Consider the following 26,362-nt stretch of genomic DNA (forward strand, 5'->3'; position numbering starts at 1 on the left):
GCCACTTGAGCTACGTGTCCGAGCTCACTTGGTTACCTTCGAAATTGCATGAAGTAATATTCTAGAAATCATCTTCCGAGCTGTCGCTGCTAGCATACTCATCGTCCGTACTTACCGATCTTCCTGCAGCACCAAGCTCACGTAGCTTGTCCAGCAAGTCCGTGATATCCTCGACACAGTCAGACCCAGTTTCTGTACTACGCACGTCACCAAGGAGTCCTGCCCTTGCAAAGCCACTGACAATTGTTTTAGAGCTCAGATCCTTCCAGCTTTCGGCAATCCAGGACATAATGTCAGTGCGTTTGGGCGCTTCCATGACAAAAGCAGAGCTGGACTCATCGTCCTGAATGCTGTTGATCATCTCTCTCGCCACCTCTTGTATCTCGACCATAGCTATGGTTGCTGCTTGCTCTGCAACACGTTGCCGTTCCGCTGCCCGGTTTCGTTGACATGCATGCACACTGTTAGCACTTCTGGGGTGCAAGCTACGAACTGACGAAACCCATACCTGTCTGGTCTGCGTTGTACATAGTGCTAATGCCGTGCTCAATGATGGCTGCCCGAACTTCGCCTATGAACTTCGCTTTTGCTGCTGCAGCTCTGGCGTCGTCTGTCCTTGGCGTGTCCTGGCACGAATGGACAGCTTCTGGCGCCGCATAAAGCGCCTCCGCCATGAGTGAGACGCCTTAAAGGTGTCGTAACTCAGCCCTTCGTCAGCAGCGACCTCTAAAGCCTTGTACTGCAGCATCTGCGAGGTAACGGGGCATCCCTCTTTGCGCATTGAGCTCAGCCAGAGGACAATATCACTTTCTGCATCACTAGATAGAACTGTCGCTTGCCCTGTGCTGCGTAGGTTCTTTAAGTGCCCCTTGCCGTCGCTGCATATCGATCGAATATGAGCTTCTTGTTTTTTCCACTTTGATATTTGCTTTTGCCTGCGATTCTTTTCTTCTGAAGTGCAGGATGGATAGAAATGCTCGATTGCTTCATTTACTGTGTGGTCTGCATCTAAGAAATCGAGCACATGCAGCTTGTGGGTGTAGTCTACAGCGATACGTGTGTACTACTTTTGCTTTCTGCCGGTTCCAGTCGTACGGGGTCTTCCCATGGCGCTTTCTGCAATGCGTCCGTTCGCCAGCCATCGGCAAGGCCACTCTAATATTAGCTGGCGCACGGTGGTATTTTAGATGTAGCCATATGCTACGAATTGAGCTCTGCTATTGGCTGAAATAGAACTTCGCTTAGGAGAAAACTCCGCTTAGGACAGGGGATATGCGGTACCGCTAATTGAAATACGAGTAGAAATCTGTCTATTTGTAGCCGTCCATTTGCCAACCAGGCCCCGCCCAGAGCACATATGCGCGCGGCATTCATCGAGATCCTGAAGCTCATCGTCGACGAGGGCGACTACGGCACCAAGCAATACGATAAGGACCTGATCAAGGCGCGATTGCCCTACGGCAAGGACCGCTACATCACGGCTCCTTTCACGTGGTAGCGTATCGTCGAATCAAAGGCGCCCGCCCTGCTCTTTCATGGAGCTTGCGACACCGTCGCCGGTATCCATGGCCACATGCGCATCCCCAGTGACCCACAGCACCTCCGCGATGCACTGAAAACCGTAGACATCCTTCCGTTTGTGGAGGAAGGGGCGCGCGAGGCTGGTGAGCATGAGTTTTGCCCACCTGGTCAGCTGGCCGTTGAACTACCGACCCACTACTCAAAGCTCAAGTTCAAGAGAGAGGAAGCCTACGGCTACAAGTCGGAGTTTTGGATGCAAGCTAGCAACCGCGAGTCCCCGATTCACGTCGACCACGGCCGCGTAGTGTCGTACCTCCCTCCCCGCGCCAAGCCAGCCTTCAAGATATGGGTATTTTCCTCAGGAATCTGAGAAGCCCACTACGTTCAACTACGGCTTCAAATCAGATTTGTTCAACTGGATGTTGAGGACAACCGGCAGGGTGTTCTGGTGCAACGGCCTGGAGACGTCGTGGTCCTCAACAACCTAGTCTTCCACTCAGTCCTCCTTGTCTACCAACCGATTACAGCAGCCATTGACAAGTGGGGCGCAGTATTCGGCGACGTCGTCGTGTGTGAGCAAGACCGATGGGCGTCGTTTCGGTACGCTACAAAGGTGGGATCAGGCGCCCAGAAAGGGTCTTGAGAAGCTTGGGAATCGCTGCTTTCTGCATATAGCGTGGTGGAGGACGGCGACTACAACTCAGAAGACTATGAGGAGGCAAAGAAAAAGTTCATGGCGAAGCTACAGCTTCCAGAGAAGTCGGAGAAGGCATATGTTGGAGCTGCGGCTAAGAAGGACAAGAAGCGCAAGATGCAAGAGAGATGGAGAAGGTGCGTGCTAGGAAGAGAGGAAGCAAGGTGGTTCAGATTCATAGGCGTAACTTCGTAATGCATTCGTTACATTTGACTTCGATATTTAATTTTCGCAGCCTAAGTTGAAATAAGAAATTACGGGACCATCGCGTTGGCTATTAACACTGCCTGTTGACACAAACAAACATTGTTCAACACCGATTTTGGATCTAGGCATTAAATATGTGTACAGTGCGTACTTAAAGAAAAACTCTCACAGTTTTCTTTTCGCAGCCTATTTTGATCTAGTGCAGTTTGCCGCATTGCAGTCGATCCTACCGAATTGTGCACTGGTCCACAAACTAGCATTCAACGACATTCCAGCCGCCTACTAAACAACTTGTACAACGGTGTTGGGAGCATGCACACTAAGCACTGGGCCAGGTCGCTCTTGTCGATGCGATACTTCTTCAAGCCGCCTAGTAGGGCATCTGCGTCGTTTCGTGGTATCGCCGCGGCGAGAAGTTGCCAGGGGTGTCTAGTGGCCATTGGTGGTCGATGGGGAGGGGAAGGGGGTGGTTTTGCTGGAATCGCTGGTTGAGAAGTGATCCCAGGCTGGCGTGGACCTACTCTTGATTGGTTCAAATTATGGGCAAACTACGTTGCGGATTGGCCCACATATCTCATGAGTGCTGCTTTCAGGCCAATGATGTGCTTGATAGAGTTGCAGTGTCGACCCTCCGCAAATTGGTGGTGTTCAGGGGCCATTCGGTGCTAGTGGGTTTTCTACGGTGCTGCCAGAACCGTTTTGGTGTTTGCGTTGTAATAGATGGTGCAGAGAGTAGTCCCTCCTGTTGGTCTACGCAGGGTACGGATTTGATACATGGTACGCTCAGTTTTTTTCTGTTCTTTTCAAAAATACATATGTACGTTTAGTTCGAGCATTCCCATTCGCAATTATTAAGTATTAAACATCCGGACCTGAAACACAATTTCCCAATAAAAATTGTGGTATGGAATGTCAGAAATGATATGGGCTCTGAAAAAGGTCTGCCCCGAAAAGTCGAATTTCTGAATGAATTTTTTTACCGCGCACCCCGATAGAAACTCTGTTCGATAAAAAATGACATTTGGAAATTCTGCATTCTGGGATTGAACCCATTTTCTACTGATTTAGGCGCGTCGACCACCGAAATGGATCCAAACAGGTGGTCCTCATACTTAATATCGGTTATTCTAACAGCTTTCCACCACTCACCACTGCTTCGCTCCACACGTGCATCAACCAAGGCAACTGATGCTGCAGCGGTTGATGCTGCGGCCGCGCGCGTCGGCGCTGGCGGCGTCTGTGCTGCGTGCAGGCGCCAGTAGCGACCTGTCGCCACCGCCGCTTGGAGCACGGGCGCTACGCACTGCTCGCGGCGGCACGCGCCGCCACAAGGACCACATGGCGCGCATCGCCAAGCTGGAGGCGCTGGCGCAGCAGCGCGAGCAGGCGCGACTGGAGCAGCGCCAGCGCGTCCTGGAGGCACGTGCACAGCCACGGGCCATCCCAGCCTTCATCCGCGTGCGCGACCTGGCCAAGACGCTGCGCCAGCCGCTGGACAAGGTGCTCAAGCGCGTGGTGACCAAGTCCAACCGCCGCTTCCAGCTCAAGACCGCGGACCACCCGCCCGCCGAGTTCCGCAGCGTCAAGCACGTCGTGCTGCCCTTCCGCGTGGCCCAGGAGGTGGCCGAGCACTTCGGCGTGCAGGTCGCGTACGACGACGTGGAGCCGCAGCTGCTGCACGACGTGCCCGAGGAGCTGCGGGGCGCGCGCCAGCCCGTGATCGCCGTCATGGGCCACGTGGACCACGGCAAGACGACGCTCATGGACACGCTGCGGCGCCAGATGCAGGCGGGGCTCAGGCAGATCGCGCCCTACGAGAAGCACGGCATCACCCAGAAGATCAACGTGTGCGAGGCGGCGCTCACGCCCGACGTCAAGGCCACGTTCCTGGACACGCCCGGCCACTTCCACTTCTTCCGCATGCGCTCGAGCGCGGCGCAGGTGGCGGACGCGGTGCTGCTCATTGTGGCGGCGGACGAGGGCGTGCTGCTGCAGACGGAGGAGTCTATTGGAGCCATCGAGGAGGCGGGGCTGCCGGCCGTGATCTGCATCAACAAGGTGGATCTGCTGGGCGAGGACGGAGACGGGCAGGTGGAGAAGATCGTGGACGAGCTGCGCTCGTTCGTGGCGCTGCAGGACAGCCCCGTGCTCACCATCTCGGGCAAGACGGGGGCGGGGCTGGACGACCTGAAGCACACGGTGTGGGAGCTGGTCACTGGGCTCGCCGACGAGCAGAGGCTGCAAGCCATGGTTGGGTCGAACACGCAGGCTGAAGGGCTTGTGCTCGAAAGCGTGGCGTTGAAGGGACGTGGGACAGTGCTGCGCGTGCTGATCAAGAACGGCGAGTTAGCACCCAGGCAGCACTTCGTGGCCGGCATGATCCACGGCGTGGTTCGTAACATGCGTGATGCGGAAGGGCGCGAAGTCAAGCGCGCACTGCCGGGCACAGTGGTCGACATCACATACTCGAACAAATCGAAGAATGTGGACGCTCCCAACGAGCACGGCTTCTTCGTGCTCCCGGAAGCCCGCGCGAAACAGGTGATCGAGCAGAGGTGCGTCCTGTGCAATATAAATGTTGCCTGTAGCTAGGTTTTGCTGACACCGTTTTGCTGCTACGACAGGGAGCTTGCATTGGAGTTCAACGACTGTCTCCTACCTGACGAAGGTGGTGCAAACACAGCAGCCACTCATGCCGAATACACGGAAGGTGCCGACTATAAACAAAGCGAGTCGGATGTTGAGGAAGCTAGCGATGAAGTCGAAGAAGATGATGACGACGTCATAGACGAGAACGATCTGATCGAAACCAAATCCATCATTGTGAAGGCCGACGGCGCTGGATCACTTACTAGCATCCAGGACACAGTCGACGAGATGCCCGGCATTTCGGTACGAACAAGTAGAGCAATTCCCGTTGAAAGTCTGTGTTGTTGAAGCTGGCAGACTGTACTAACCGTGATTAATGTTTGTAGACTGTGCGGCTGGGTATTGGCAACATCTCGGCAAAGGACATTGACGTGGCGATCAACGGCAAGTGCCCAATCTTTGGTTTCAACGTGAAGCTGCGCAATCGTGAGGCAAAGCTGGCAGCCAAGAGGGGCGTACGTGTTGTTTTGCACTCGACCGTGCACGAGTTGATTGAAGATATCACTGCATTCGAGCAGATGGAATCGAAAGATACCGAAGAAGCGAACGAGTGAAGGAAACTACAGGGCATTTCCCACCCATAGACATTCATAGAGACCAAAAGACTTTTCTACTGCATCGTTGTGTTCTTGCTGGGACGTGAGTCATTGCGAAGATGCTTTGTGGTTTGACAACACTTTCAGACAGTTAGGTTGAAGTGCGAGTTTGGTTGAAGTTTGTCGTCACTTTTCGTTTTGACGCCAAGATGGCACGCTGGACTGAGCAGGAAGAGAACTCGTTAGCTCGTGTCTATGGACGACTTCTGTCTAGCACGACGAGAGGCTGCAGCTTACCAGCAGATCGCGTCTACGCAGCGTTCATCCGCTGCAACGGAGGGACAACAACGAGATCTCGTAGTGCAGTGCTGAAAAAAGCTGCGGTGCTTTGATCGGCGTGCCGGTCCATTCGCGCGTTTGACGATCACCGCAGGCTAGATGGTGGGTGCCCCTGGTTTCGCCTTGCGTCCATGGAGAAGAGCTTACAGAGTCAGCGGATGAAGAACCGCAAAGGGGTCGTGTCACTATCTAAATCGGTGTACGATATCTGACAGTCCGTTGAAAATTGCTAGGACAACAGGTCGACAGCCGAGTCCGGGGGTGCAGCAAGAAGCACAGGTGCAACAACATGAACCGATCGCGAAGGTGCAGCAACAAGCTCATGATAGTAAGCGTGGCGACAGTTCTGCGGACTACTCCCCTCGGAAGCCGTCACCGAGGAAACCGGCACGGGAGCATGGCTACGAGGCTATCCTCAAGGGCGCGCTGAATCGGCATTGGGAGCAACTGTCTCAAGTGGAGCACAAACTGCAGACGGCAAGTGCCGCGGAGATGAAGCGAGAGAATGAGTTCGTCCTGGAATGCGTCAAGAAGAACCCTCCGGTCGCGATGGCAGTCGTCCGCAGGATTGATAAGTTCCTGACGCGCCAAGGTGATTATGTGCTGGAGAAGTTGGACTTACTCTCCAAGCACATGAAGGACGACTGGGCCGAACTGCATTGGGGGTAGTGCGATTATAAGTCGTTTTGTCGTGCTTGTTGTAGCTTGTTGTAGCGGTGCATGAGAATCGCAACGATTCAATCGCTGCCTGCTGAAAGGAGGTGTTCGTTCGTACACGCTGCTTGATATCAAATGTTGAAGCTTTTCATGCATTGTGCCCTCAAACGTCTGTAGTTGCAGTCACCTTCTCGCAATTGATGTAAATGTGCCTAATGATTCAAGTCCTTGAGGTCCATGCAGCAAATTGTAAAGTGTCGACCCTATCGGAGCCTGAATGGATCGGAGAGTCGTCGCGCATAGTGTCGAGTCTCACTTGGCGAAGCGTCGGTCTATTCGATCGCGGGATCTATTGTACATACGATGCAGCGGGCGAATGTCCACTCCCAATGGCACGGGCTACGAGCCTCGCTCCGTGCAATCCGCCGCTTTGAGCAGCAGCACAAGTCCGTCCTCGACGACACCCGTGCATCGGCTGGACTTGCGGTGGGGGCGTCTGACCTTCGCACAGTTGAGGGACGAGGAGTTCCTGGCCAAGCAGCTGAGACGCATCGAGATCACGCAGGGAGCTCGTCGCGTGGGGAGACCAAGCGCTTATGAGGCCGCGGGTTTGACGGGGTCGTCACCCGAGAAGACCATCCGCCAAAGACTGCTGGCAGCGCAGACCAAAGCGGCTCGAGGAGCTTCCGAGGACGACGAGTTCGACGTCAAGGAGGAGACTTTGGTGGCCGAGTTGACGGTGAAGACGTTGGACGGTGGAGACGCAGAGGAGACGAACGAGCGCGAGCTCACCAACGCTCTGTGTGTGCTCGGAGACCTGCACCAACCAGAGCTGGCAGCTCTGATGGTGACGAAGCTCAAAGAAGAGCTGCGACGAGGTTGCGCGTTCCCAAACCCAGTGTACCAGTTGATCGCCCTGCGGCGACAATTGATGAAGAGCATGCACGAAGCGGTCGCCGCGCAGCATCGACAGCGGAAGGCGGCAGTGCAGTTGCATCTCGCCATCGCAAAGTGTATGGACACCAGTCTACAGTCGACGTCGGAGCTCCTCGGATATGGTCCGGCGGCGGATCCGGTGGGGCTTTTAACAGGGGCAGCGACTGTCAAGCCCAAGGAGAAGGTGGTTCGAGAGGCTGCCATGGGTATTCAAGTGCTGGTAGGCTTGCTCAGCGACCTCCACGACCCCGCAGTCACCACTCTCGCCCAGCGACGTGAGTTTCTAGAGGACCTCCTGCCGCTGCTCAGTAGTATGGGGTTTCTGGCGCTATCTCCGAGACGAGGACATGGTGGCAGTGTGGCAATGGGTCTTGGCGCTTTGACAGGTCGGGGATCAGGATCAGCTCGTTGGCTTGGGTCGTCTGGGCCATTACCGGATATCACCGAGTTCACGGACAAGATGCAGCGATTCCTGCTGGATATGTGCCCTCGACCAACGAATATCCCTTCTTCGTCTCCAAAGCTACCGGCGATTTCGTCGGGGAATGGTGAACTGGATGTGGTGGATCGCACCAATGCAGTGAACGGCTTGATTCATCTCGCTGCGGCTACAGGATCAGTACGGGACTTCCTCGTCGTGCTACGAGTATTGCTTGGGGCGGGTGACTACATGCTAGATACAGGCGCGAAGGAGCTGCGAAGTTCTCTGTCGTCACGAGTGCTACTCACTTCGTCTGTTCCATCACTTGCTACGGTGCGTACCGAAGAGCTAATTCCTTCACCAAGGAACTCAGGCCGTGATGACGATGAAATGGCTCAAGTAAAGCTAAAAGCCAAGGAGGCAGAAGCAACTCGCCCCGACTCTAGCAAACCCCAGAAAGGCAGCCCCCGCAGCAAGCGAGAAAGCGAATTGCTTGGAGATAGTTCCGTCCAAGACAGCCTCAGGAGGAAAGCGCTGCCGAGAGGGCTCAAAACAATTGGTGCGAACACCACTACAGCAGTGAATATTGCTGTGACGCATTCGAGTTTACCACACCACCGACTGCTGTACAGTAGTCCAGGCAACAATCTCATCAACAAACTGAGAACGAAAGACGAACTGAAAGACGCAATTCTCATGGGGAATGCCAGTCTTTCTCTCGATATGTCCAAGATGAGGGAGGTGCTGTCTCGAGATGCGTCATCGTCAGCAATGAGCACGCGTAGCGAAACTCCAGTCGTCACCGCGAGATGCCCCAAATTCAAAGCTCTCAACATTCAGTCGGTGCTGATCGAGTTGGATCGTGCAAAACCTTCAGCGCCAGTGCGAGCTTCAAGAGCGAAGCCAACTACAGTTTCAGTTCAGCCTTCACGCCCGAGTGGCTTCAGTAGTGACGCAAGTGCATACTACGTTGGAGAGGACGAGGAAGGCCGCGAAGTGTGGAGTTGTGGACAAAATTCGTATGGAGAGCTTGGACACGGTGACACAGCATCCCGCAAATCGTTTGAACGAATTGAATCACTCCAGCAGAAAGATATAATTCAGATCGGTGCTGGTAACGAGCACACCATCGCGTTGACAGCCGATGGAAAAGTCCTCACTTGTGGATATAATGATAATGGGCAGTGCGGTCAAGGAGGAACCGCCCGCGTGAGCCACTTGAGCGAGATGCCCAAGATGGGGGAAAACGCCATCTCGCAAGTTCACGCTTACAACGGGTGCGAGCACACAATTCTCGTGACGATGGATGGCCGCGCAGCAACCTGCGGCTATAACTATCGGGGCCAACTCGGTCATGGGAATACTGCGAGTGAAAGCGTGCCGAAGATTGTCCGGAGCTTGGAAAACAAGATCGTGCGGCTCGTTTCGTGCAGTTATTATCACACTGTGATGGCCTGTGAGGAAGACGGGAGTGGCCAGCAGTATTTGTACACTTTCGGTCGGAATGACTACGGCCAACTTGGTCATAACGACTCCATTGACCGCAAGGTTCCTCAACATGTTGAGGCAATGGGAGATCAGCACGTAGTTTCAGTCGCTTGCGGGCAGTACCACACGATGGTGGTCACCGCTACAGGCAAGGCGTTCGCGTTTGGCAAAAATGACTATGGCCAACTAGGAATTGACTCGATGGAGAACCAGTTAGTTCCTGTGCAGGTACGCGCTGGATTGGAGAAGCAGGAGTGCTTGGAAATTCGATGTGGATACTACCACACGATCGTTCTTTGCAGTGGAGCGCACTTGTTGGGATTTGGTCGTAATGACTACGGCCAACTGGGTCTCGGTCGCTCCAATTCGAGCTCGACAGCTAATCTCCAACTCCAACAGCAAAGATTCTCGTACGCAAGATTAATTGAGGAACTTGAAGGCAAAGACATCGTTCGATTCGCGTGTGGATGCTATCATACTATTGCTGTCTCGGACAACGGAGTGATGTACGTCTTTGGTCGCAACAACCATGGACAACTGGGGACGGGCGACACGAATGAACGAGTGTATCCCTTTCCTATTGACGATTTCGTCGGCAAGCGAGTTGCGCTGGTTGCCGCGGGGTTTTATCATACCGTTGTGCTTACAGGTGGAAAGGAAGAAGAGAAGAACGACCAAGACTCGACTAGTAACGAAAAGGGGGAAGCTTCTACGAGTGCTTTAAACGGCATCACGCACGCCGAGATTCTTTCATCCCCTGCTGTCCAGGAACTGCTAGACCCTGGCAAGCGACCGGAACTCGAAAGTAGCTCGAATCTGCTGAGAACCTTCGTACCACACGAAGATACAAATTCTGACGTCGAAGTCCCTGCGATTGATCCTACTGACGATGACTTCCGGGACGAAGATACCCGCCTCACAATATGCCCAAGCACAGGATTCGCAAGCAAAATTCATCCAGATTCTGCCGATGCTCTTTTCGTCGCTGTGATCGTACTGGCACAACTTGACAGGCTTTGTCAGCCATTTATCCCCAAGCTTGGAACTTACCCGACATTGCAGCATCCAACGATGAGTGTCATTGAGTCTCTTACAACGAATACTGGCTCCTCGACAGCTTCCTCGTTTGATGCAAGCTGTGTGTTCGAAGGAAGCTTCGAGTCGTTAGGAGTTCACAACTGTAGCTCTACATTCGAGAGCATCGCAGTCCTGATGAAGCACCTCAGTACGAAGAAGATTGAGACTACGTCTCAACTTTCGTCGTGCTTAGCACCTCAGTCAAGTTCTTCATCAGTTGTGACTGCTACTCCGAGACGAAGATCACAACAAAATTCAACCGGCCAGCTCCAGATGTACATGCTGCTGGCATGCATTCGCGTTCTCCAAGCAAATCTCTCTCAGCTTTTGCGATCTGGTATGGCCAAGGCAGTGATCCTGCTCTCTTCAGAAACAGCCACACGTAAAATGTGCACAGGCGATCCAAAGCCCTGGGCGAAAGAGCTCGATCGCACACGAGTGGCAATTTTACAGGTACGAGAGGTTCTTTTGTCGCTGATCGACGTCAAACATCGACGGAACGTTTGCTCCATTCTCGATAGCGCCCTAAATGAGGGCGAGAACGTGGCAAGACTAGCAGACGAAGCTATGACGACGCTGATGCAGGGATTTGAGCTATTCTTCCCGTGCCAGTGTCTTCAACGCCAATTCTGTATGCATACGATTCACGAGTTTTTAAGCAACGAAACCCCAGAACATTCGTGTGGGGTGCTGTGCAGACGTGATCTTTGGTCAATCGATGTGCTGCCAAAGTCCAAAGCGCTTTTGCTTGAGCCACTTTTGAAGAGAATGGCTGAGGATTCACTCATCGTTAGACTCCTTCCGTTAGCACCTGTCCCACCTTCAGAACAAATGCTTTCGCTGAACAGCGAGATATCTCCCATTACTGAAGTGTATCAGCTATTACTCGAGCGCGTAGCAGTAGATTTTTCGCGCCGGCTCGGAGACGTAGTTGCTGCCCAGCCAGCACCAGCAGCTCAGCCACGCCAGGAATCTGCTTTACGTGCTTTCTTCGATACTCTCGGTGGGCTTCAAAAGCATCTTTCCAGCTGGGCAGCCAGTGTTCACGAGTGGACTTTGCAGGACGCGATGAATGCTAGTGTCGGGATTGAAGACCAAATTGCTAGTGTTGTGGATCGCGCCTTCCGTGTGGACGAAAGCGATTTAAGTCGCGTTCCAACTCCCTGGCGTTGCTTCATTGACTTTGCGCTGGCAACCCTTGGGCAGTGCTGTGAAGTCCTTGGCCAGGTTTTCTCGATGGAATCTCTACCCAGTCCGACTCACGGATACGATCACCGCGTTGATATCCAGGGTAATGCAGTGCACACCAAAGTACTGGAGGCAGTCGAGAATTCGATTGTGGGTCAATTTTTGCCGTTGCTGGTTGTCAGTTTGTTCGAATTCAGCAACAATTCACTGTTTGCTGCGGCGCTGTTGCCTACACTGAAGACTTTACTTCGATTTCTCGATGGGTTTAACCGGCGAGACGGCGCTGCGGAGGAAGCAGAAAAGTTGTTTGCCGAGAGTATTGCAGCTTCTGTAAGTCCTCGACCTCCACAAAAAGAAAATACGGGAAGCTTCCGACGTAAAAGCGATAGCAACTTGCTATCTATTGCATCCGCTCCAGATGAGGACGGTAAACCTGTCAACAGGAAGCCTCTAACAACGTCCGATGCGATGGCGCTCCCCTGGTACTACAGATTAGAAAAGGAAGTGGCTGTTCTCGCTGCCGAAATGGCGGTGACATTAGTCATTGGCGATCCCTACTTCACCTACGATGATGAAAAAGATGACGCATGGAAATTTTCTGAACTGTGGCTGTCGAGTCCCTTATTTCGAGGTGGTTTAAATGCAACACGCTTGGTGCAAGGAATTAACCGTGTGAGCAGTCAAAGTTCCAATCATTCTCGAGTTGTTCAGCACACACCTTTTGGCGCTTTAGGGACATCGTCGCTGGGCTTCAACATTCAGCCCTTTTCTTTGATTCTGCCTCCGTCCTTTGAGAGTAAAGGCTCAATTTTGACATGGGAGCTACCTACAGACACAAACTATGGAGAAATCTTCCGGCCCGATGCTATCAAATCAGTTTTGGATTTACTGCAGAGTGGTGGCATCGATTCGGGAACGCACAACGCTGCCAAAATGCTATGCGACTGGGTCCGGGATAGCTACGCAAAGAAAGACCCGTCCTACCGAATGATCATGCGGCAGTCGCAGCTCTCGATGAATCTCAGTGCTTCTGCAAACTCGGTAGAGCGACAGGTTCATGAAAATGACGTCCAGATTGAGGCAGCTTTTTTCGCGGCTCTCGTTCATCATCATACGCTAGGAGCCCAAGTCTATAATTTTGCTCTAGGCATGACTCGGTCAGCACCTGAAGCGCGGGGGTCACTTCCACCCACAGCATTTCTCAACTTATGGCACTGGGTGGCTCAATTACGGCGTCGGATTGCCGCTAAGAAAACCGAGATTAAGAACATGCCCCACCCCGATTCTGAAAGCCCGCGAGTGAGCTCATTTGATCGGATTCTAGTTCTACAGCAAACGATTCTCGACCGATGTAAGCTCCTGACCTTCGTTGACGTCCACGAAGAACAAGAACACTTAAAGCTTCAGTTGGATGCGGGCTACGTTGCACCCTACGACCCTGCGTTCCTAGTCCACGCTAGCTCTACATTCAGATTCTCGACTTCATCAGCTAAGAGACATATCCACACAACGTACACCGATGAGAAGCTGCCGTTCTTGGTTGCGTTCCCTGCATCGAAATGGAAAATCGTGAGGATTCTGTTGCACACTATGATGCGATGGAAGAGCGTTGCTAGTACATTTCAGCCCAACCGACAAGATGCATCGAGTCGCATATCGCAAGAAGTTCTGACCTTCGTTACAACGGACGAAGCAGTGTCGTCGAAAAGTGCAGTCAGGGCTTTGCTGGTTGATCCTTGCCGCCGTGTTAGCTCCTCCGTCCGTGGGTTAGAAACACTGTGGGAGCTTCTCACATTGGTCTCGTTCGATTCAATCCAAGGCGACATCGTCCACCAAGTTTCGCACGTTTTTGTGTTTCAATCCTCTGGCCATTCGATTCTAGCGGGATCTCGCAATGTAGGCCACTTCTACTCCAGCCTTCAAAGCGAGGCGTTCTCGGAATTTGTCGGCCATCTTACGGAGATGATGACCGACAAAGCGGCCTTGTTGATGGAGCCCGGAGAAACGGATGCCACCTCTACGTATTGGATCGTGATTGTGCTGCTCAGCGCCTGGGGTATCCACTTCAACGTTGAACAATTTGAGTTCGTCAGTGATATTGGCATACTTGGCGTAATTCAAGAAATGCTGCAAGGACTTTGCAGGAAGCGTGGTGTAGGAATGAACGGTGAGACGTATGTGCAACTCCCATCCGTTGACAGCTTTGGTGGCAGGAGTGGAGGGCAGCCCACACTCACACAATTAATCGTTGAGAAGCAGCTTTCGCGCTTGGAAGGCACTTTGTGGACTTTGTTTCGCTATATTTTCGTGCACTTTGCGGTGCAGATTGCCAATGAAGGAAACCCAAGGGAAGTCTATGTGCCTACATTTCCAGTATTATCCGGAGCCGCTGAATTGTTGTACGTTGAAGCAGTCTCGATTTCAAACAAGTTTGTGCCCTTAGAGTCTTCTTTGAGTGGCATCGGTGCGGAAACGATAGCTGAATGTACCCCAGCGGTTCCGGTAGCAGTGCGGCGGAGTTATGAGGTCATCACAGTGCCCCAGCGCTTTTCTTCCCACAGTAGAGGACTCACGTTTAGCTACGAGGATATGATCTCACCACCCGGAAATGATACGATGACCCCGATGTCTCCGCTGCTCAAGCCGAATGAATTCAGCGTTACTACGTGGTTGTATATCAACACCACATCGGGATCACGCTCACACAGTGCAGAAGGTGGGCATTCTAACTTGCCTCAAGGACTACATGACCGTCAATTGGTGTTTATGCGAGGTGCTGGACGAGAGATCTCGCTTTACGTAGTACTCGTACCAGAGAGCGTTGATAACTGGCAGCTGGAAGTGGGGATTCTAATGGACTTGAACCGAGAAGCAGATTCGGGCAGTGAACTAACGATTAAAGGCCGTGTCTGGGAGCGGATTCTTTCCAAACAAGCAGTAGCTGGGGGTAAATGGGTTCACGTGGCGGTTGTCTTAGAAGCAACTAAAATTCGCCTATATATGAACGGTGTGCTTGACTGCCAACGCTCTCTTGCGGCTCAAAGCATTCCTATCTGGGCCGCTGGGAACGTAGATCTTCCGTTCCACTTTGGTAAATTCCCTGCGGCCCACGAAGCGTCTAAAACAAATTCTCCGAGCTCGACTGCTGTGGCGTCCGTCACTTCAGCTATAACCTTTTTATCGCGCTCGCTTGGAATCATGAAGGCTGCGGAATGGGATCCACGACTGACGTCGAACAATGCATCTGAACCCTCTTTATCGAAGGCAGGCGCTTTCCGCTGCTTTAGCGGCTGGTTGAGCCACTTTCGCTTCCACATTCGTTCATTATCCCCTATTCATGTTCGGATCGTTTTTGACGAGAAGAAGTCGCCGACTGGAACACTTTCGGACGGAGCTACCTCCAATCGATTCAAAGTCGTGGAGCTACATGCGCTGCTAATCCTGCTGAGTTCTTCGTCCGAGGGCTTAGTGCACTTTACAGCTCAGTTTTCAAAGTGGATGCGATTGATTTGGGGAACATTTCTGGGTAGCAATGCTGCAATCGTACAGCAGTCTGCTATTCGGGTGCTGGGCGCCTTACTACCCCTTCAAGAACCTCCGGAAGCATCCAAAGTGCTTGCGCAAGAGCTTGGAATTGGTGTTCTACCGGTGGATCTGGGGTTTTATCGTTTCGATGATGTTTTCGTGCAGCAGGTGATCAGAACGATTGGGTTCTGCTTGAGTAAGTCCTTTCATTCATGTGGAGACATGGATGATGCTGTAGCTGTACCTTGGGCATTGATGATCGCCCGCGGCATTCATGCCAGCCAATTTTCTCCTGAAGTTCGAGATAATGCCGAGCAACAAATGAATCTGCAAAATGAAATCGAGTTCAATTATCAGTCGTCCAAGCGCCAGTGTGTGATGATAGCAAACGAGCTCAACCAGCTTCTTCGCCAGCTTTTTAGGTGTTCGAATGCTGCGTGGCGGCACAGCATCGTCAGCGTCACGTCTACTATAGCATCAAATTTCTCGTGCTCAGGTATAAAAGAAGACCCTGAACAGCCTGAACCACGCAAGATACGATTCGGAAAACGCGCTCTTCACCTCTCCGCTATCAAATGTGTCGAATCGATCGGGTGCTTCTACTTCCTTGGTGGGGAGGTCGAGTTCTTACGACCTGGCGTTACCGTGGAAATACGAGGCTCGAGAGACTATGCTCAAGTTCTATCACTTGAGTACCATGCTTCGAGTTCATTGCAGCGCAATCCTTCAGAGACGCTGTCTGGTACACCGCAATCAACAACAGCGCTTGACACGCTCGCATACGTCCGCGTGAAGGACTGCACAAAACCTCTCGAACTGGTGCAAAACTCTGCTGGCGAAAGCCCCAACGCACAGACATGGTATGACGAAGTGTTTGCCTGGGATGCAGAAGATACAGACACTTGCCCAACATATTCCAAGGTGAACATTGAAGAGCTGAATCCGGTCGAAGCGGGCAACCCGAACTGGACCAATTATGCTTGCCCGAGTGTTATCAACGACATGATTCCACAGCAAAATGAACGTAAAGTGTTTACTGTCATCGTGGAGAAGGCGAGTGAGTTGATTCCTGCACTGTTTGGGGGTAGCTCTTCAACGATTCGGGGTGGCACTTTCGCAAACAAACTGGCCTCTACGAATGTTGGTTGTATGATACTGAAGATACTAATTCAAATAGCTGGAAGCTATGTAGGTTTTGACGAACTGCTCGCGAAGCCAGAACTCATTGAGGTCGTTGCTCACTTAGCTGCGGGAGAAGATGGGAACCCGAAGCACGAGACGCTTTACCACATTGAGAAAAGAGTGAGTACGCTACGAAGAGAGGTATACGCAGCTTTGGTCGGGCTGGATGAAGACGGTGAGTCTGAACTGGCAGACATTTTCGCGTCCAGCAATGGAAAGAGCGATGCTGTCAATGTTCCTCGCATTCCTGGCCAAAGTGTAGAGGATTCTGGCTATATAGTCTCAAGAGGCACTGGGCGTAGGAGTTTTGTTCAGACTCAACGCGATGCGACCGAAGTGGGTTTGGCGAATGGACAAGGCAATGAGAATTGGGACCCCGTTGAACAAGACTCGAGAGTTCCTGCCCAAGATGAAGACGAAGATGATGATGACGGTGACGATGGGGAGGACGAGGATGACGACGAGGAAGGAAGTATGGAGGACGCAGACAATGACGAAGAAGACGAGGACGAAGCCGAAGCCGAAGAAACACGGGCTGAGTTTGTGGAGGAATTAATGCTGATGGGATTCCCAGAAGATTGGTGTGTGCTGGCATTGAAGCAAACCGAAAACGACATCGTGAGTGCGTCGGCCTGGATAGTCGACAACCTTGAGTATCTCAGTAAACTACAGACCTCCTTGGACAAAGAGCGGGACAATGGGCGTGATTCCCCTCGATTTGACGAAGAAGAAGACGACGTCTTGCCTCCTGACGATACAACCAATGATACTTCTCAGCCACCACCTTTGAATTCGTCGAATAGCTGGTTTCAGTCGACCTCGTGGAAGAATACCGATGAAACTGCTACGAAAACCGATCTTCAAAGTATCAGTAGTATTGAAGTCAACCCCAGTGCTGGACGCGACGGGTTTGCCGCTCCTGCGCTAAACGACAAAGAAATGGGCAGAAAGTTATTTGGTGAGATGTACTTCCCTTTCGAAGACGGCGGCTACCTATCAAACACGAAGTCGCGGTTCATGACAGCTTGGAGATCTGAGGCCATGGAAATGAAGGTTAAAGTCACTCCGCCAACCACTCCCCAGCCCATTGCTGATACGCCACCGCGTTCTGTACTTGAGGAAGATTTCCAAGCCGAAATGAATCAACTTGACCTCCGGAGCTTACTGGAACAGCTTCGAAAGTTTGAGAAGATCCTGTCTGTTTTGTATGCTCGGAAGTTCATGGTCACTTTACTGCACCAGGCCACCGCAACGCGAGTCTCTATCGATTCTCCATCGAGTTTGATGACCTCGTACGCTCAATGGTTTAAACTGATCAAGTTGGTGTTGCTGCGTGGTGACCAATTTACAATCGTTTCGCGAAGAAAACCAACGAACTCCAAAACCCAGCAACTCCAAATGTTTCCTGCAGAAGAAATCTTTTCGCAGGCTTTACTATACTTTGCACGTTACGACGCGGCAGCATTTACAACGGCAGCCTTTGACTTTTGCCTTGATGAGATAGAAGCTGCAGCGTCAAACAAGACCTATGAAGCTGTTTTGTGGACGCAACGTGACCTCCGACGTTCTGATAAAACTGTGGTAGAGGAACCGGGAGTCGAAGTTGTCGTGTGGATGTTAGACGCATTGCTAGTTGAGGCAACGAACACTTCATTATCGCTTTCGGATGATTTTGCCAAGTTGATTCTGCGTCGGCTACGATGTTGCCTCGGAACGGCGAATTTGCCGCTCAAGTTTGTAGTGATTCGGACTATTAGCAGACTGTTGTCGGTATCGCGGAATACTGGGGACAAATCTCTATCGAATGATCTGGTGATGGAGTCTCAACTTGATGTCGGGGATTTCTTGACGGCGGCAATTCTGCGGCACAGGCGCGAGTTGATACAAGGTCGCTTGCTCTTCTCGCAGTATCTCCAAGGTTACGTCGAGCTCCTCCATGTTCTCCAACGACTGACAGGTTTTAGCGACTTGAGTGTTGCTCAACATTTACCAGGCATTTCAACTAGCCAACGTCTCAGCAGCGGAGGCGGTGAAAGTATGTCTCAGTTGTTAGTATCGCCCCTTCCACCTACGGCACCGGCGTATTCAAGAACGGAAGGAAATTCGCTACTCTTTGACCGCAAAAGAAGTCGAAGTAGCTTGTTGGCATTTGCAGAAGATGGATTGAGTGTATCCTACTCTGGAAATGAAGTCTGGAAAGCTGCGTGTGCCGTCGTGAGCTTCTCCACAGGCGTGCACTCTTGGATGGTCCGCATCGAGAAGTCTAGCTCTCCCTATCTTTTCGTAGGCGTTGCGTCGCGTCAGGCCAATCTGGACTCGTTTCTAGGTGCCGACGACCAGTCCTGGGGATTTATCGGGGACAAAGCTCTTTACTACCAGCGTAACCGAGTGCGCGCGTACGGCGAAACTTTCACTGAGGGCGACTGCATTGGCTTGCGATTAGATTGTGAAAAGGGCGAATTGTCTTTCAGCAAAAACGGCGTTGACCTCGGCGTGGCTTTCGATAACATTGTCGGCGAGGTATGCCCCGCTGTGGCATTCTACTCAAGACACCAGAAATTATGTTTTGTGAAGGACAGCTGCGTGAGTTGCAACAGCATTACAGACAGCCTCATACCTTCGACAGGTGAAGACGGAAGTGCGAGCGTTGAGGATTGCTTACTTGCCTGTGAGATTATGTCCACCTGGGTTGCAAACCAGCCGATGCGAGCGGCAATAACTTCTGCAGCATCGAAATTAACAACGGAATGGCTTGCTGGATCGACCAAATTTGTCACGACACGGTCGGGTAAATCGGTGTGGGTGGATGTCACGCGCGCAACCTGCGGGAAGCTTGGGTTTTACTCGGATGACCGAGTTCGGACGCCACGCGGCAATGGCACTGTCGTGGGAGCTGCCGCCGGAAGAATTTGGTTAGAAGTGGACAACGAACCAGGGGCGTGGTTCTTCCACCCGTCCAAACTGCGTATGTTGAATGTGACAAGTTCAACCACAACTGCGTTGCCTGTTCCTCCAGCCGATTCTACTACAGTCTCTGTCGATTCGAGTGTATCACCTGCTTCTCTCAGTGTCCCCAGGTTGCCTGAAGACCCAGAAGCTAGTGAAGTGAGCGCAGGCGCTGAAAATGCATCAACTGCTGAATCGTCTTTTACCCTGTTACCAGACGAACTCCTTGAGTATGGGGAACATTCGCTGTGGAGCCTTTCGGTCGACAAGGAGCTGTTGACAGTTGTCAATGATTTCTGTGAGGTATCACGAGTCAGTCCATGGAATTTGACGCCGAAGCAGCTTGTCACCCTCATTAAAGAGAAGACCACGTTGTTAGAGCTTACACCCTTAGTGAATGTGCTTGCACTCCCGCAAATCAAACTCGAAAAAATGGTGGTCGCGCGCTTTGCCCTTCTGCGCTTCTGCAACATGTATGTGAGCCGCGCGTTGCCATTTTTCGACCTCACATGGCACTACTTCTTGCCGAACTCGAACTCGAACTCGCTTCCGTGTCGTCTATTGTCCCAGTGTCGCGGTAGTCTCTTCGTCTGCGTGAAAAATACACTTTGGACCGCTTTGATGGAGAGGACTGCTAACTCGCCCAAGAGAGCAGACGACGAATATGATTACCCTGAAGATTTACCGCAGCTACAGGTTAATCGTTTGAAGGCTGCAGCGGCGAAATGCCATGAAGGAACAACCAGCAGCCTATTCCTATCACTGTTTGGGCAGGCATTTGAAGAGCTCCACTTCCTACCGCTCAAGACGTTGCGTATGGTCTACTCGCACCCCATGGACGACGGTCAATTGCGCAGCTTCAAGGTCAAGTTCGAAGGAGAAGGCGTGGATGACTACGGCGGCCCGTACCGAGAATTTTTTTCCCAATTCTTCGCTGAGCTGCAGATGCTCCATGTACCGGAGACCGGAAGCAACAGCAGCATCAACAACGCCGACAGCTCTGCAAACGGTGGGCCCAGCAGCACGTCCTTGAAATTAGACCCTGACGTATCGGTATCGGAGTGTGTCCTGCCCTTCCTGCTGCCTAGTCCAAACTGGCGGAACGGAGTCGGAGCAAACCGCGAAAAGTTTGTACTCAATGGCGCGTTAATCAGCCGTCACAATCTCCAGCAGACTACAAGCTCTGCTCGCAGTCGTTCTTCACCAGGAGAAAGCACCGAAGAAAAGCGGCAGCTCTACTGCGAGATGTTCCACTTCCTTGGTCAGATGATTGGCACTTGCCTGCGAACGCGAGTATGCGTACGTCTAGACTTGGCCATGTCAGTCTGGAAGCAACTCGTAGCAGAGGACGAATCGAATCCTGAAAGTGCGCTAGAAACTCTGAAGGAGATTGATTTTGTAGCGTACTCGCTCTGGAAGACGCTGCGTGGCATCTCGGACGATCTCAAACGCTGTCAATCCGGTGATACCGCCGTAGCAAAGCGTCGTGAGCTGGAGGAGCAGCTGGAGGCTATGGACCTGGTATTCACGACAATACTGTCGGATGGACGGACGGTTGAGCTGTGTGACGATGGTACCAACACAGCAGTGACCCTAGCCAACTTGGAAAGCTACCTCGACGCAATGCTACGGGCGCGAGTGGAAGAGACTCAAGAGGTTATGAACATTGTCAAGCAAGGACTACACTCCATCATGCCAGTATCTGCGTTGGAGCTTTTGACTTGGACTGAACTCGAGAAGCGGATGTGTGGTGTTGCCGAAGTGGATGTAAAGCTTTTGCAGGCCAACACTGAGTACGACGAAGAGCTTTCGCCCAACGACGAGTTCATCCAACGGTTTTGGCGCGTGCTGGAGAGTCTCGAATCTGAGGACAAGCGCGCTTTTCTGCGGTTTGTATGGGCTCGTTCACGGCTGCCTTTGGGGTCTGCCCAGTTCCACCAGAAGTTTAAAATCCAAGCGCTGGCATCTTCAGGGACTGGAGACGGCGGCAGTTCAGCTGGAGGAACGACCACAACCACTGGAGGCTGGATGGACTCGCAGATGCCCAAGTCGCACACATGCTTCTTCGCTCTGCAGCTACCACGCTATTCAAGCGACGAAATCTGCCGAGAGCGGCTTTTGTACGCCGTCCGCAATTGCGTTGAAATGGACGGCGACTTCCGGCTCGCAGACACGGAGATGACGGGATGGACGGGCATCAGCCCCGCAGATCAACTGCGCATCTAGAAAGTAGAATAATAACGTTTTCCAAGAAGAAGAAGAAGAAGTAAATTTGTTTATTAACTGCGCGGTGGATCTAGGCAAAGGCTGAGATAAATAATGTTTTCCAAGACATACCGTTCGTTGGAAGGCGTGCGCCGAAACTTGATGCACTAAGTTACCCCTACGCCCACATTATCTTGGAACATCCATGTCCAGCTTCTTCGTTATCATGACTCACAAGATTTAGCGGACGCGTGTTGGCGCTAATACTGCGAAAGACGGCGCAACTACAACGTCGCTCTCGCGCATGAGCTGAGCCGAATGGCCCCTGCTCCGTCGAGTTCAACCAGAGAACTTGTCGCCATATTGTAAATCGAAGTCATTCAAAAACTCCCGACAGGGCCTCACAACGCTCATTTGGACGGTGGTCGGTAGGATATCTCAATAAGGTAGTTGCACGGGAGCGCAACCATGACTTGAATATCTCGGCTGGCTCCGCGATTAGAGTCGTGATCGAAAGCACCCCGCTGGATTAATTTCCTCGTAGTCCTCGTCGACAGGTCCACCTCCATTTTTCTTCGCCAGGCGAAGCCTCAACTTGACCTTGGCTGATCCATCTATTAGCGCTAGTCATCAATCGGAAAAGATCTTGCCGAAGGTTGTAAAAAAAATCATTAGCGCCAGCTACATGTACTTGGCTATCCTGGCCGATATTTGCCACTTCACCGTCGTGGTCTCAGTGCTTTGAATTGTTCATTTGAAAGACACGGCCCACCTAAGGCATGTCGAGATGTTTTTGAGACATCATGCTGCAGCAAATATTACCGTTCGCAAATGGATGTCAAGGATTCCAACCTTAAATCAGTACTAGTAGACTACTACTCTAGTAGTCTACTAGTACTGATTAGCAATTTTCCCTAAAATAATACGGGTCAATTAAAATCGAGTCATTATTGTTTGACCTTTATTGCGAATTGAATCATTATTTGACCTATTTTGCCACAATGTGGAAAAAGCTAAAAACTTGGCGCGCGTCCATTTACCGCCAAAATCGAAATGGCGTCCACTGGCGGCGGGTCCCCTCCAGCTACGCCTAGCTCTTCCCCTAGGGGCTCCGCGCCGCCTGCATCCTCTGCGCCTGCGTCCGCCGGCGCCCCGCAGCTCGCCAATGGCCTCGAGGACAGCGAGCAGGACAGCGACGCCGGCGACGACTCCCGGGGCCGCAAGCGTCGCCGTCTGCGCCGCGGCGACGACGCGCCCGCGTCCACAACTGCCGCTGCTGCTGCTGGTAATACCGACGGCGCGCCCGCGTCACCCACGCTGAGTCAGCTGGCGGAGGACGACGCGGACGACGTGGACGACTTCGTGGTGGGCGACATGGAGCGCGAGGAGGCGCAGGGCGACGACGACTACGGCGAGCAGGCCGAGGAGCTGGACGAGGAGGTGGTGGACGAGCTGGACATCCAGGAGCGCGAGAGGCACTACTTCTCCGAGGACGAGCTGGACGACGACGTGGACGGAGAGGACCTGAACGAGAACGCCGAGATGTAGGGCTGCACTTTGAGAGCTCTGGCAGCCTCCAACTCCCTCTGGAAGAGGAGATGTTGATGTTTTATGTATTTTATTTACCTAATTATTTTAATGTTTTTTTTTCTTTCAGGGATTACCGCCGGATGGAGACGCTGGACCGATATGATACGACCATGCTGGATGCAAGGCAGTACGAGGACATGGACCTGGATACCAGGAGAGCCGTGGAGGACGAGCTGAACCGACGAGACGCGCGTGAAGGACGCATCGCCCAGGTGTTCCAGGAGGACCAGGAGATGGAGCACGACGACGCCCACAGAAGGAGGTTTAGACGCCCTCAGGAGGGAGAGGACGGGTATGACGAGATGGGCGGCAATGTGGACGACGAGGAGGAGCTGATTAATTTGGAGCACTTCGACGTCCCGCTGAGAGAGTGGATCGCGACGGAGAGGCCGCGCAACGAGATCAAGAGACGGTTTAAGAACTTCCTCAACACCTTTGCGGATGGGAAGGGCAGACTCGTGTACCATGAGAAGATCGTGCAGCTCGCGCAGCGGAACGAGCAGTCGCTGGAGATTGAGATTGGAGATGTGATTCATAGCATGTCGATGGTGGCTGCGTGGCTCGTGGAGGCGCCGAAGGATATGCTTGCGATTCTGGACGAGGTGGCGCAGGAAGTCGTGTTGGCATTGTTCCCTTACTACGCCACGATTCACCAGCAGATTTACGTGCGCATTTTGGATCTACCGGGTACGGAGCGACTGCGAGATTTGCGTACAGCACACTTGAACTTCCTCATCAAGGTCTCGGGTGTTGTGACGAGACGTACGTCAGTGTTCCCGCAGCTTTTGCTCGTCAAGGTGAACTGTCCTGGATGCAGTGCAGTGCTCGGGCCTTTTACGCAGCAGAGTCAGCAGGAGGTGAAGCTGAATGCTTGCCCGGAGTGTCAGTATCGTGGCAATTTCCCGGTCAACAGCGAGCAGACAGTGTATCGCAACTTCCAGAAGATTACATTGCAGGAATCGCCCGGCAGCGTGCCGCCGGGACGTGTTCCCCGCTCAAAGGATGTTGTGTTGGTTGGCGACCTCATTGACAAGGCTCGACCTGGTGATGAGATTGCTGTCACGGGTATTTACACCAATACGCCAGACCCGACACTGAATTTGCGTGATGGATTTCCCGTCTTCCGAACTGTTATTGAGGCAAACCATGTTGAGCGCCGAGCCGACGTCCTGGGTAGCCAGCTTCTCACTGCGGAAGACAAAAAGCAGATTCTTCGGCTTGCCAAGCAGCCTGATATTGCGCAGAGAATTATTAACAGTATTGCGCCATCCATCTACGGTCATCAGCAGGTGAAGACAGCGTTGGCTCTTGCGCTCTTTGGCGGAAAGCCGAAGTTTATCAAGAACTCTCGCGTGCGTGGAGATCTGAACGTGCTAATGGTAGGAGACCCCGGTACTGCCAAGTCTCAGTTTCTCAAGTTCGCGAAGCAGACAGCGCCGCGTGCCGTGTATTCAACTGGTAAAGGCGCTTCTGCTGTGGGTCTTACGGCTGGTGTGTCTCGCGACCCTTTCACCAAGGAGTGGGTGCTGCAAGGTGGTGCATTAGTGCTGGCAGACAAAGGAGTGTGCTTGATTGATGAGTTTGACAAGATGAACGAGCAGGACCGTACGAGTATTCACGAGGCTATGGAACAGCAAAGTATTTCTGTATCCAAGGCCGGTATTGTGACGTCATTGCAAGCGCGATGCTCAGTGATCGCGGCTGCTAACCCCATCGGTGGGCGGTATAATGCTGCTCGCACTTTTGCAGAGAACGTTGAGCTGACGGACCCGATTCTGCAACGTTTTGACCTTCTTTGTGTCCTCCAAGACAAGGTCGATCCGGTTGATGATGAACGACTCGCAGATTTCGTCGTGTCCAGCCACATGCGCAGCAATCCGAAAAAGAAAACCGGTGAAGAGGACGAAGAGACTGCCGATGAGGAAGACGAGTTGAGCGCCATGACTCAGTCCATGCAGGTGGGCGACGGAGATGCAAGTATGACGCTGGACCAGGAACTGCTACGAAAGTATATCCTGTACGCACGCACCTATGTTAATCCGGTGCTGGCAAGCGGACTAGACACAGGAAAGGTGGAGGCTTTCTACGCGCAGCTCCGACGGGCATCGCAGCATACAGGCGCAGTACCTGTTGCTGTTCGACACTTGGAGTCGCTTTTCCGTATGGCTGAAGCTCACGCCCGAATTCATCTGCGTGATACTGTTGGTGACGAGGACCTGGCGCTGGCTATCCGCGTGCTCACAGAGAGTCTGTGCGATGCACAAAAGTTTACGTTCAAGCGCCAGTGGCGGCGTCTTTTCCGGCCGTACTTGACGTACCGCCAGGACAACAATGTTTTGCTGCTTCACGTACTGCACGAACTGTTCAAGTCAGCACACGCGTACCAGCAGCTGCGCATGCAAACGAATGCGCAGGCGGGCCACCGCAGTCACAAGGAGACGACCCTGACTGTTCTGCGAGACGACCTTCTGTCCAAGGCCAAGTCAGTCGGCATCTACGACCTCAGCGAGTTCTACGAATCTGCAGCGTTTACCAAGGCAGGATTCCGTATCGACGAGGCGACCAACTCCATCGTCAAGGACGTATAAGCAGAGACAGCAAGCAGACATGTTATAAATTTCCGACAGAGCTTTGCCGTTGTACACCCCGAAGGGTTTTCATGCAGCCATTCACTATTAACATCTCTGCTGCTATCCCATGGGCATGACCAGGAGGATAACTGGAGATGCTTCACGAAACTTATGCGTAGATGCTTCGAAACTGTTGGCAATGCTCCACACAAGTTCCTGTAAATACATTGTGCTTGTTTCTCTCCTGAACCAGCAGGGTCGCGAAGACGTTGAATCAAGAGTCAACAGATCCTAAATACTAGTATACGGTGGGACTGCGAGTTTGGTGCCCCCCCCCCCCCAGACGACTACAAAACTAAGCATGCAGCCTACGTAGTGCAAGAAATACACACTTGCATTTTTTTCAACAGTTGGACGAGTTTGATAAGATGACAAAGAGCATCTCGAACGGGGGCAGGGGGACACACACACATGAAGATAAAGAAAAAATAAACTGCACAACTGACATGGTGCGACTTCAACAATCAGTTCGTGTGTTGTAACAGAATCGAGGAAAGGAGATAAGAGCAGTAGCCTCCAATTAGATTTGTGTCAGTCCTGTTCCTCAGTTCGTTTTCGTATGTTTCGGAGG

General features: G+C 52.4%; 6 protein-coding genes across 7 annotated transcripts; all 6 read left to right on the plus strand.

The window, feature by feature from the left end:
• Positions 1 to 1,357: 1,357 nt before the first annotated feature.
• Positions 1,358 to 2,460, plus strand: IUM83_10437 (uncharacterized protein; the record flags this gene model as incomplete). The annotated part of the gene is made up of 5 exons (XM_067934943.1): positions 1,358 to 1,494; positions 1,588 to 1,830; positions 1,927 to 2,121; positions 2,197 to 2,352; positions 2,451 to 2,460. 5 exons carry the CDS (start codon positions 1,358 to 1,360, stop codon positions 2,458 to 2,460), a joined length of 741 nt encoding a protein of 246 aa, XP_067781372.1.
• Positions 2,461 to 3,610: 1,150 nt separating this feature from the next.
• IUM83_10438 (putative secreted RxLR effector protein) lies at positions 3,611 to 6,615 on the plus strand (the record flags this gene model as incomplete). The annotated part of the gene is made up of 4 exons (XM_067934944.1): positions 3,611 to 4,977; positions 5,047 to 5,314; positions 5,398 to 5,526; positions 6,214 to 6,615. The coding sequence occupies 4 exons, from the start codon at positions 3,611 to 3,613 to the stop codon at positions 6,613 to 6,615; spliced, it is 2,166 nt and encodes a 721-aa protein (XP_067781437.1).
• A 364-nt stretch (positions 6,616 to 6,979) lies between these two features.
• Positions 6,980 to 11,982, plus strand: IUM83_10439 (hect e3 ubiquitin; the record flags this gene model as incomplete). Its single annotated transcript, XM_067934945.1, has 2 exons — positions 6,980 to 8,293; positions 11,896 to 11,982. The coding sequence occupies 2 exons, from the start codon at positions 6,980 to 6,982 to the stop codon at positions 11,980 to 11,982; spliced, it is 1,401 nt and encodes a 466-aa protein (XP_067781370.1).
• Positions 11,983 to 18,664: 6,682 nt separating this feature from the next.
• IUM83_10440 (putative HECT E3 ubiquitin ligase) lies at positions 18,665 to 19,071 on the plus strand (the record flags this gene model as incomplete). The annotated part of the gene is made up of 2 exons (XM_067934946.1): positions 18,665 to 18,931; positions 19,066 to 19,071. The coding sequence occupies 2 exons, from the start codon at positions 18,665 to 18,667 to the stop codon at positions 19,069 to 19,071; spliced, it is 273 nt and encodes a 90-aa protein (XP_067781443.1).
• A 1,111-nt stretch (positions 19,072 to 20,182) lies between these two features.
• Positions 20,183 to 21,592, plus strand: IUM83_10441 (putative HECT E3 ubiquitin ligase; the record flags this gene model as incomplete). The annotated part of the gene is made up of 1 exon (XM_067934947.1): positions 20,183 to 21,592. One exon carries the CDS (start codon positions 20,183 to 20,185, stop codon positions 21,590 to 21,592), a length of 1,410 nt encoding a protein of 469 aa, XP_067781511.1.
• Positions 21,593 to 22,624: 1,032 nt separating this feature from the next.
• On the plus strand, positions 22,625 to 25,749 carry IUM83_10442 (putative DNA replication licensing factor Mcm2; the record flags this gene model as incomplete). Of its 2 annotated transcripts, XM_067934949.1 has the most annotated exons (3): positions 22,625 to 23,115; positions 23,229 to 23,373; positions 23,449 to 25,749. In XM_067934949.1, 3 exons carry the CDS (start codon positions 22,625 to 22,627, stop codon positions 25,747 to 25,749), a joined length of 2,937 nt encoding a protein of 978 aa, XP_067781512.1. The 2 variants fall into 2 exon arrangements, with proteins under 2 accessions (XP_067781512.1, XP_067781513.1); XM_067934948.1 differs by having other exon boundaries at positions 23,229 to 25,749.
• Between the last annotated feature and the right edge of the window lie 613 nt (positions 25,750 to 26,362).

Source organism: Phytophthora cinnamomi (assembly GCF_018691715.1).
Source record: "Phytophthora cinnamomi strain GKB4 chromosome Unknown Contig117, whole genome shotgun sequence".
Classification (NCBI taxonomy): domain Eukaryota; phylum Oomycota; class Peronosporomycetes; order Peronosporales; family Peronosporaceae; genus Phytophthora; species Phytophthora cinnamomi.